Consider the following 11196-nt stretch of genomic DNA (forward strand, 5'->3'; position numbering starts at 1 on the left):
GGATCACCAAAACTTACTTGATATGACTTACAGTGTGTTGCTGCTGCAAATGAGAAATTTACAGAGAAAATGTATGATGTATTTACCAAACCATAGAGAAACTTGTGCAATTGCAGTAAGCATTAGCAGGAGCAGGTGCTACCTGAGCAAATAGAATGACTGCAGCACACATTTTGCTAATGGTGAAGGTAGCCTTAGAGCTGGAAAATGTCATGGCTTTAGCGGCTTTACCTTTGCAGCATCTTTTTTCCAACCCTGCAGGTTAGCATATGCTATCCTTTCTCTTCTTAGCACATTAGGTTGAGAGGTGGAAAAGAAACGAGGAAAATTTCTTTTGTCTGTTAGTAATTGCTCCTGTCTGAGCCTTGAAAGGCACTTGAGCATAGGTAGCGTTGCTAGCAGTGCTGTTGGAGTAATGAGTTATGTAAATGAGCTACCGTGCTGTAACAAGGAATTTTTAAAAGGGGTAATCACAGTGCTAGACTTAATAGCTGTAGTATTTTTTACAGTTTGTCAAGGTTCTTTTTTAAAAGTTATGACTAATAGACCTGTTCTGATTTTAGGTTGGCAGCCACATCACTGGTGGAGATATTTATGGTGTGGTGAATGAAAACTCCCTGATCAAACACAAAATCATGCTGCCCCCACGGAACAGGGGTACAGTTACATACATTGCTCCTCCAGGAAACTATGACACTTCAGTAAGTCTCCCAAACAGCAGTTGCTGGTATATTCCATGTCTCTTTTATAAGGTTGATGTACTCTTTCTGTTCTGCATGAGGCCAGCTAAAGTGTTTCATGCGACAAGGTGTCTGAGTTAATGATCACTTCTGCTACCCTGCCTGCAGGGGTTGCATTGTTATTTTGTGCAGCTATTTTCCATGTATATGGCTTCCCAATGGCACTTCACTGTGCCATGTTTGATGACCTCTGTGGGGATCTACAATATCTTATGAATATGTAAAATTCACTTGCTCTTCAAAAGCCTTTTTTTAATGTATGGTGTATCTTGCTCTGTTTTCCCCCAGAGGCCTTGTAAATATGGGAAACAGCCTTCCCTCGGGAGGTGATGATTGCATGTTGAGGTTCAAAGAGCTCTGTGGTGTTACCAAAGGCCTGTGCAGAATAGTTAAAATGAGAATTTATGTGCTGGTCCAGTGTGCGGCTGTTTGCTTACTTCCCATGTCTTTGTGTTAGGATGTTGTGTTAGAGCTGGAGTTTGAAGGTGTGAAGGAGAAGTTCACCATGGTGCAGGTGTGGCCTGTACGCCAGGTGCGTCCTGTCACCGAGAAGTTACCAGCCAATCATCCTTTATTAACTGGCCAACGAGTCCTGGATGCCCTCTTCCCGTAAGTACTTCCTTTTTTTTCTACTGTGTCAGGAATCTCTCCCTTAGAGGGAAGCAGAGGCAGGAGGCCTTAGAGCATAAGTTTTATTAAGGATAAGCTTTCACCATGTGTCACAGCATAATCTTAAAAAATATTTAGCTGAACTTCTCGTATTTATTTGGCAGGTGAACCCACTGGTGGAAAAAGGAAGTTTAACTGTTCTAGTGCATTAATCTAGAAAAACCTGGACATACATAAACTTAACATAACCACGTCCCATCTGCAGAAAGGCTAGAACTTTCAAGCTTGCTATCTTCATTTGAATGCATGAGTAGGATATCTTTCCATGGTCTTGAGTATGTGTAGTTTCCAATGATTTTTTTTTAGGAAAACTGTTGCACTTAACTGTAACAAACTGCTCATTTAAGCAGCCAACTTCTAAGACACTGAATTCAGTTATTTTGGTCCTGAAATATTGTGCTGCTTCTTCTATAAGGCACAGCTCAGTACAGTTGTTCTTTTCATAACATTTCCATTCCATCGCTGCTTCCAGCTGTGAAAACTGCTATGTCTCAAGCCCAAAAGTCATGCTGTTGTACCAGCATAAGTCACACACTTCAAGGACAGGAGAAGAAAAGGATGGTTTAATCCCATGATTTTTTGGTTTAGTGAAATACCTCTGTGTTTCTCACCCAGAACATTGAATGGGACTCCTGTCATTCTGCTTTGGATGAGGGAGTTCTAGTGAAAAATATATTCTAAGATGGGAAAGAGCTGTTTTTTAGTTCCTTGCAAATCAGAGTCCTTTTTCTTTACTCAGGTGTGTACAAGGGGGTACAACAGCGATTCCTGGGGCATTTGGTTGTGGAAAGACTGTGATCTCACAGTCTCTTTCAAAGTACTCCAACAGTGATGTCATCATTTATGTAGGCTGTGGAGAACGAGGAAATGAAATGTCTGAAGTACTGAGAGATTTCCCTGAGGTTAGTATGGAGATTTCATGGAGAGTAAACCTTCCTGGGAAGACTTGCTGTCGTACTGGTATTGTAACCGAGTAAAATATCATGTCGGTGGAGTGACTTGAAAAGATCATCTTGCCTGCTGTGAAGCTCTGGCAAAAATCCCTTTTGGCTTGTTAAAGAATTATTTCAGTGGCCCCTCAATAGACATCTGGACTAGTTTTTGGGTGTACCTCCTAAGTTGTTTAAATTAAAGCCAGAATGAATGTCAGAGAAGAATTTAGCGCAGTTGTTAAGCATCGCACCTGTCGCTGGTCATGTCTCTAATTTGACCATGCATAGAAAATGCAGCATTCATTTATAAGTTGCAGGGTGGTGATACAGTTACCAGATATTAGTTTGATATGTTAAGCTTTGGAATACCTTTTGAATGAAGTAGAAAATGCCTTGTTAATTAAAAAACCCAACAAACAAAGAACAACCAAGCAACAGATTTACCAATCCTTGTACCTGTTACTATGTTTTAGTGAAGTTGTTGTGCCAGGGTCAGCTGTATTAACTGTCAGATGGAAACTTCACTGTCAGAAATAGGGGATAAAAGGCTTGGGTGTGTTGTTTGGTGACAAGGTGGGAAGGTCAAGCTGAAGTAGCTCTGAAGAAGGCAAATCCCAGGGTATTCATAAATGGAATTCTTCACAATGTCAGCATGTGCAGTCTGTTGTTCAGGTGCTTGTAAGGCTTCACTGAGGTTAAAAATGTGGGTTTATGTCCAGTTGTCAAATACTAGCCTTGGCTTCTTGTAGATGGGGGAAAAAAGCTCTCTGATTCCTAATGGACTTATGACACCAGGCTAAGAATTTTTAGATCTTTCAGTCTGAAAATCTGAGAGCGGACCATGTGCTTCCTTGTGTAGTGGGTTTGTCATTACTTACTTGAATGGGATCAATAGGGATTTGGCAGTTGCAGAAGATGAGGTGAGGCTGAATCATGTACATTAAAAAATTAAGCTGTGTGCAGTCTGAAAGACAAACCAACATATCCTAAAATTTTGAATTTCATCTCTGCTCTTGGTAGAGTAGCTGTGAGGAGAATATCCCGATAAAAGGCAAGTAAAACAGTAAAAAAAAAAAAACAAGCAGCGAAAAATTAACAAAAAAAATCTTGCTACTGTGACAGTTTGGGTATTTTTCCTTTTCTTGCATTGTAGTTAACAATGGAAGTTGATGGCAAGGTAGAAAGCATCATGAAGAGAACAGCTCTGGTAGCAAATACTTCCAACATGCCTGTGGCTGCCAGAGAAGCCTCCATCTATACTGGTAAGATTTACAAGAGGATATAGAAAGCTGTGTGTATAAAGCAAGCCATCATGCTCTAGTATATTCAGTTCCTGAGATGACCATATCAAGAAGCCAGTTTAGTTTCAGAAGTAAACCCTTTCAGACCTTGCCTGCACCAAGTCTTAGAATCGTAATTGAATCTGACTTGTTTGCATATAATTGCCATTTCTGAATATTCAGTAAATTTTGTTTATGAGGTGAATTTACTGTGCCAGGACTTGTGTAGTTTTTCTGCATGTGTTAGTTCTCTAAGCTTTAGGTTTTGACTAGCTTTCTGCTGACAAGTACAGCTACTTAATGGACAGGAATAGTATTCTCTGAGCTGGTAGACTAACATTTCCTTTGCAGCCTCTTAAAGGCTTTTTTTAAGTTATTTTTTATGAACAGTTGTCAGATAATTCAGATAAAACATGACCTTTTCTCACTCTTGTATTCTGGTGGTTTGAAAGGGAAGGAGACATTTTACAGTTAGAAGAGTCTCTGTTCATGGTTTCAGTGAGGGAAAGAGTAGCATCAGTGACACTGCAGTGTCTCTTCGAAGAATACACATGAATGTAAGATGAATCTGAGTGGTTCATAAAGAAAAATGAGGTGAGTGAGAAGAAATAAACAGCAACAGCAACAAAAAAGACAGCAGGGACATAAGCAGGAAGAAAGAGTAACTTCCATTGTCTGTTTCCATCAAAATGTAAATCAAATAATTTGGTTTATTTACGTAATTATGATGACACATAAGCATAGAATTCCTTTCTGCACTGTATCCTGCAGCAGGCTGTTGTGTTTGTCACAGGAATCACCCTGTCCGAGTATTTCCGGGATATGGGCTACCATGTCAGTATGATGGCAGACTCCACTTCCCGGTGGGCTGAGGCCCTCAGGGAAATCTCAGGGCGACTGGCTGAAATGCCAGCTGGTGAGTAGCCTTTCCTCAGTTCTAGGCTTGTAAATGCAGCCCTTCAAACTCAGAGCCTTTGGCTGAATCTCTGTGTGTTGGTGTTTGCAGACAGTGGTTATCCAGCCTACCTCGGTGCCCGGCTGGCCTCTTTCTACGAGCGAGCCGGGAGAGTGAAGTGTCTGGGGAATCCTGAGAGGGAAGGCAGCGTCAGCATCGTCGGAGCGTGAGTGTTGCATTGCTTTGCCTCCGCACCTGTTTTGTATGACACAATACCTTTTTTTCCAGTTAAAAAGGTCTCGTTGCTCTGTGCAGCTGCAGAACTTAAAAATATGGGAGTGAGTAGGTAGATGCTTAGTCTCTGTTCACCCAGAACTGCCGCTAAGTTGTGCGTGGGGGCAGAAGGAATGAATGTGGACAGGTAGCTCTGTGGAATCACAGGCACTGCAATCGGATCAAGTGGCTCAGGGAAGAATGTCATTAGGGCTCTCTGAAAAGTATGTCAAACCATGCTCAGAGCAGGAAAGAAGGGGCAGTTAGAGCAGCAGCATGTGCACTTGGGGGCATAATGAATCACAGCTCTCATGCTCAAATAGAATAGAATTCCATGGAGCAGTGTATCTCAGGCTGTGATGTGCTGTGAGAAGCATGTTGTCCGCAGGCATTCTCCTAGGTGATACTGGTTTGTGTGTCATACCCTGGGCAAAGTGGATTCCCTGTGTTTTCAGGAGGGCCCCTGGCACCTACAAGAAGACCCAGAGCTAATTTTTTGCTCTGCTTAGTTCTGCTTTCCACAACATACATACATAAGGGCTTTCTGCTTTTGAGATTGGAAGACAGTTGTTTTTTTTTAATCTCTGGGAAGGTGTGTATTGGAGTGTCAAGCACAAATGAAGTAGTTACTGTATAGGTGAATATCAAAAATAATTTAAAATTGGCATACTGTTTTCTGTAAAATCACTGCACTGTGTATTCATGATGTTCTATCAGTGCTCTTGCTGAATCTGTGCTAGTTGAGACAGGTTTGATGATCCAAGCTGGAGTTACTACCTGCAGCTAACCTGACTGAAATTACACCTTAATACTGTCAGTCAGTCACTGATATAACTATTTCATGGTATGCTTGATATTACCCCTGTGTGGGTATGCATCAAGCACTTTCTGCAAACAAATTGCAGTCTGTTATTTAGTTGAAATCATGTTGACTTTTCTGGTTTCTCTGCACTGAGCTGTGTAGTTAGTCATATATTCAGTACTTCAGTTTGAACTGTGAAAGCAACTCTGATAACCTTTCCCTATCTCTTCCTGTTCAGTGTCTCTCCCCCAGGTGGTGACTTCTCTGATCCTGTCACATCTGCTACTCTGGGCATTGTTCAGGTACGTCCCACAATGTTGCAGCTTTTCTGTCCACTTTGTTAGACTCCAAATGGTTGTACTTCAACACATTTGTGCCAGTGGCTGGGGTGAGAGGGCTTTGATTTGACACAGGCAGTGTTATAGGGTGTTTTGGAAAATGTTCTAACACTGTGAAAGGCGACCTTGTGAGATGGTCTCAAACTGATGTGTTTGAGACCCCTTTGGAAGAGGGAGTGAAGGCAGCAATTCCTTCCGACACTGCCTGCTCAGGGATATCTGTGTGCTTTTTAAGTGCTGCCTGTTGAGCTGTGCTGCAAATGTATCTGTTCCAGCTGAGATGGAAAGCAGACCACTCTTAATATAGGTGCATTGAAACCACAAAAAAATCCTCAGAGGAGCTGACTGGGAGTGTCTTGCGACTGTTTACAGTTTTGGGAAGAGCAGTTACATCTATTTGGTCTCCCCTTTACACAGAGTCCAATATTGTCATTGCTGTGGCTAACTGCTCCCTCATGAGCAGTCTCAAGCTGAATAAATCTGAACTCAGCTTAGAAGTTGGATCATTTTTTGAGAAGTGTTATTTGAATGTCACTGCTGTAGTTACCAGGCTCCTAGGCTTCCATTTGTGAAGCCTTTGCTATGCTGCATTAACTCCAACTTGTTTGACTTCCTCTATTTTTATTTTTTAATTGCCTTCAATTATTTTAGTTCACTTTTGATTTGGAGAGCTGATTGACCTTTCTGGATTCTGGCAGGTTTTCTGGGGCCTGGATAAGAAGCTGGCCCAGCGCAAGCACTTCCCATCTGTGAACTGGCTGATCAGCTACAGCAAATACACGCGAGCCCTGGACGAGTACTACGACAAACATTTCACAGAATTTGTCCCTCTCAGGACAAAGGCCAAAGAGATCCTACAGGAGGAAGAGGACCTTGCAGAGATTGTGCAGCTTGTTGGGAAGGTGAGTGACCAGATGTGGTGTCATTGAGCCATCCTCCATTTCCTTATGGGTAGTGCAGGCTTTTGACCATGTTTTGGAGCAGACCTGATGGATACTGCATTGCACACAAAAGATCACTGGGAGATGTCAGACTCTCTCACCTCAAACTGCTTTATTCCAACTTTCCTACATGTTGTTTGACTTCTAATGATAAATAGTTTTTCAGATTTGCTAAACCTTGGCTTGGTGCTGCTTTTCTTATGTAAATGATATTGGGACGTCTACTGCCTGCTTTTAAGTTCACTTGCTTTAGTGTTCTATTCTATTCAGTTCTATTGCTGAAATGCCCTTTGCTGCAAGTTAAAGTGCTATTCCATTGGAAGTCTTTTTAGAGAAATAATGCAAACCTGTCTTTACTGTTGAAGTCACCTGAAGGGTTACAGTTTATTAGAAACCATCTTGCCAGCTTCAGGACAGAGGTGTTGGCATTTACAAGTTAGCCTGTAGAAACAAGGTGAAGTCTGCTTTTTAAAGAACTTGTGAATATCTGTTTTTTCTTTTGGAAACCTGTGACATATGGCTCCATTTTGCAGGCATTCTTTAATTTCCTTCTTTCACTTCAATGTTTTGAAGAGAAAGCTAAACTTGGACAGAAAATTTCCATTGAAAGCTCTCAGAAAGGACCCAGTGAAAACTGTTTTTCAGCTTAGCACTGTAAATATGATAATTGGCAGATTGCTGGCACATACTTGACAGTACTTTAATTCTGTGATGTTCAGATGAGCTATTATGATTTACAGAGCTGTAGTAGTGTGTAGTAATATTTATTAAATACAGTTACATGGAGGAAGTTTGCTCATGGTGCTCTCTCTCTTCACTGATGTTCTAGTCCAACCAAGATGAGACCTTTCATCACATCTTGCCTAGCAGAGCTCTCTTCTCTTGGTGTGTCTTTGGAAAAAAAGGAAATGGGGTCATAGGACTTTCTCAAGTTCTCTATTTACAAAACCATCTTCTAAAAGAGTGGTTTGCAAAGCAGGGTAGGATTAGTTCCTTGGTGTGGAAGGGATATTCATAAGCCAATACTTGTGATTAGGCATTGTTCTCATGACAGACTTGCTGGAACTGGCGATTTTTTTCTCAGAGATGTTATCTTTGACAGTTCCTTTCTGTCTGGGCTTGGCTAACAACTCCAACAAACCTTTAGAAAGGGGGAATTGCAGAAGTACAGTCAGTGTAGATTTTTCTTTTTAGCTCTGAATGCTGTTAGTCTCCTCATGAAAGAAGGTCCAAACAAAGAAGGTCTAGAAAGCAAGCTGGACTACTTAAAGCTTAATCAGGCCCCTTCAGCAAAAGGATGATGAAGGTGGAGAAGAGCAACCAAGAGCCAAGCGGTGCCAAGAGCAGCAGTGTGCAGCAGTTGTGGCTTTCCTCTGGAGTATGAGAGGCATTTTCATCAAATTCTTTTCTTTTCTTGAATGCCAGGTGGGAAAAGGACATTGGTAACGGTGCAGACTAGTACCAAATCCTTTAGCTTGCTTCCTGATTTAGCATGCTGAGATCTAGTCTTTCTTCCATGAGGGTTGAGGAAGGTAAAAATGAATTTCTCTTTATGTAGGAGGATGATGCTTCAATGTATTTCATAGCAAAGCCATCTGCATTTTCAGTGTCCTGTGGCTTTTCCATGGTCTTAAACAGTGGGAAGGAAGGTCCCTTTATCATCAGATAGACCTAAAGCAGACTTACTGACTGTTTGGCCCATCTTAATGTGGCAGTTAAATTGGCTGTTCTATAGCAGGGGGTGAGAAATACCCAAAAGACAGAGTTCTGCTTAATCCTGTCTTAGGAGGGTGGGAAGACAGGTACTGAAAGACAGCTGTTCTTGGCCAGGACATTCTGTGTCTTCATGGATTTGAGTACTAAACTAACTGTTCACCTTACTTTTCTAGGCTTCCTTGGCAGAAACAGATAAAATTACCTTGGAGGTTGCCAAGCTGATAAAAGATGACTTCTTGCAGCAGAATGGTTACACGCCTTATGACAGGTGAGATCTGACTGGCCACTCTTCCCTCTTAGTTCTGTGCAGTCTGGATTGATACAGTTATTTCACATGGAAGCTGACCAGTGCAGAAATTAATGTTACTGTCTGTAGAGAAGTGGAAGAACTGTGTTTAGGTAGCTCATTGAGCAGTGCATTCACATTGTCTTATCCAAGGCATGCAGACCCCTCCTGAGAGCAGAACCCTTTGGGGTTCCCAGGTCCTCCTCTATTGTTCTGTTAGCCAATGTTTCTGCAGTAGAACATCTGAGGAGGAGGACAGGACTGCTTGATTTTCATAGACAACATCCAAAGTCTTCCTGTTTATTCCATCAATACACAGGGGACTGCAAGAATCTGCTTTCAGTTACTATTGTATAATTCTTGAGTAAGTTCGATCCATCAAAAAAAAAACCTTACTCTCTCTTTCTCCCTAGTGAACTCTTCTTTTCTTCTTTCCATGCTATCCTTGTGTTTTAACAACCTGACAAGGGGCCTTTTTGTACTTCATCTCACTCCCCAGCCCAGGTAGATCAGGAAGTCTTGAGTACTTCATCACTAGAAATGTTGACATGCATCATTTTGTAACAGTGTGTGCCTTTGATCAGGTTACTAGGACAGGTATGTGTGTATGCTATAGGAAGCACAGGAAGTAGCACATAAATAATAATGAGGTACCTTTCATGGCACTCACCTACCCATTAAAAATGGAACTGCAGGAAGAGCTCTTGTCTTAGAGAAACTGCCTTTCTTGTGAGCAAAGAAACTTGCAGAGCTGTCATCCCAGCCTGTTAGGAGGAAGCCTGCTCCCTTGATGGACAAAACAGGAAGGAGGAATTCTGTTGCCTGCTCATTGTTTTCCTTTACTTGTTAGCATTGGCACACATTGAAATGTGAGACTTGTAGAGCAGCAGTTCCTGTTCACTCCTGTTTTGCCTGAATGTTTGGGTACTGTTTCACAAGCCTCAGCTTCAATCAGCTTCAGGATGATTGTCTTGGCCTGCAATTTGACTGTTTAAAAATGTGGGACCTATTTGAGGCAGCCCTCTCCTTTGGCAGTATGTATTAAAAATCCCTGGAGGAAAGCAGGCTGGGACTCTTTCTGTCAGGGGAAGATGCTGATAACTGTTCCAAGATGCTTGACAGGTCCCCTTCTATTCCATCAGGTTCTGCCCTTTCTATAAAACAGTGGGAATGCTTTCCAACATGATTGCATTTTATGACATGGCACGCCGTGCTGTAGAAACCACAGCTCAGAGTGACAATAAGATCACGTGGTCCATCATCCGAGAGAACATGAGCGAAATCCTCTACAGACTTACCTCCATGAAGTTCAAGGTATGTTTGTAAGGAAGTGGATTGTCCTGCTTCCTGTGAGCTTCCAGGGCCTCTGGAAGACTGACTCACAAAGTGGGAAACACACCGAAGACCTTTGATAAAGGTCTGTGAACAGAGACTCTTAGCCATCATTTTGAAGATAGTAAAGAATTGGTTTGTGAGCAGAGGTCAGTGCAGAAATCCAGTCAGCTGATGCTGACTGCACAGCCTTGGCAACCCCACCTTCAGCAGTCTTTTTTGTGTTACATATAGTCATGGTAACAGTACCTGCATCTTTTCCAGCTTGCTTTGGGGGTTTTGTGATAAAATTCTGTAAAAACATTATAACATGTTCTAAGGAGACTACTGTAAAAGAGAAGTAGCCTGAAGCCAAACATGGGACACATCATATATTATTGCAGGAGTGTTTCTGTCCTTAACTTCTATTTACAGTAGCTCAGTTAACATTTCTCTCATTCAGTTTATCCTGGATTTAAACTTCAGGCTGCTTATACCTGTTTCTAATATAAAAGAGACTGCTTGAAGTGGGGAGAGGAAGGGAGGAGTTACTTTAGCATGGGCTTAAGACAACAAGTGGATTGGAGCACCTGTTTTGGATAAACTCAGTAGCTGTCATTTTAGGGTACAGCTTTACTAAAACTCATCCAGAGCAGGCTGGTGCAGCAGTTACTGGTAGGACAATGGTAACCTGTGATACTGACTGATCTCCTCTATGAAATGTAATGCTTACTCTGTTAAAACTCATGTAAGTCAATACTGCAAATCTTCGAAGAACAAATAGCAGTGGATTAAATGTGTTTAGAATTAAATATTCTGCTATGCCAGTGTATTCTGTTCCTGTAGGATACTGGCTTGTTTCTGCAGTACATGGGTTCCTGGTATATATTCTCAAAGCATCAAGAACATAACATAAGATGCTCTTGGGGACATGAGCTTTTTTGAGAACTGCTTATGTAGATAGAATAATTAAAACACTCCCTACAAACCCTGGTGCACTAGCAGGCACCTGA

General features: G+C 41.8%; 1 protein-coding gene across 1 annotated transcript in view; it reads left to right on the forward strand.

Annotated features, from left to right (window-relative positions):
• ATP6V1A (ATPase H+ transporting V1 subunit A) overlaps window positions 1-11196 on the forward strand; it is a 30561-nt gene that overhangs the window by 16241 nt on the left and 3124 nt on the right. The window contains exons 5-14 of the mRNA XM_059838123.1: window positions 564-701; window positions 1198-1349; window positions 2149-2311; window positions 3495-3603; window positions 4415-4537; window positions 4628-4742; window positions 5830-5893; window positions 6628-6831; window positions 8760-8854; window positions 10015-10186. Coding sequence (XP_059694106.1) covers window positions 564-701; window positions 1198-1349; window positions 2149-2311; window positions 3495-3603; window positions 4415-4537; window positions 4628-4742; window positions 5830-5893; window positions 6628-6831; window positions 8760-8854; window positions 10015-10186 — 1335 coding nt within the window. The remainder of the gene's footprint in view (window positions 1-563; window positions 702-1197; window positions 1350-2148; window positions 2312-3494; window positions 3604-4414; window positions 4538-4627; window positions 4743-5829; window positions 5894-6627; window positions 6832-8759; window positions 8855-10014; window positions 10187-11196) is intronic.

Source organism: Haemorhous mexicanus, chromosome 2 (genome assembly GCF_027477595.1).
Source record: "Haemorhous mexicanus isolate bHaeMex1 chromosome 2, bHaeMex1.pri, whole genome shotgun sequence".
Taxonomy (NCBI): domain Eukaryota; kingdom Metazoa; phylum Chordata; class Aves; order Passeriformes; family Fringillidae; genus Haemorhous; species Haemorhous mexicanus.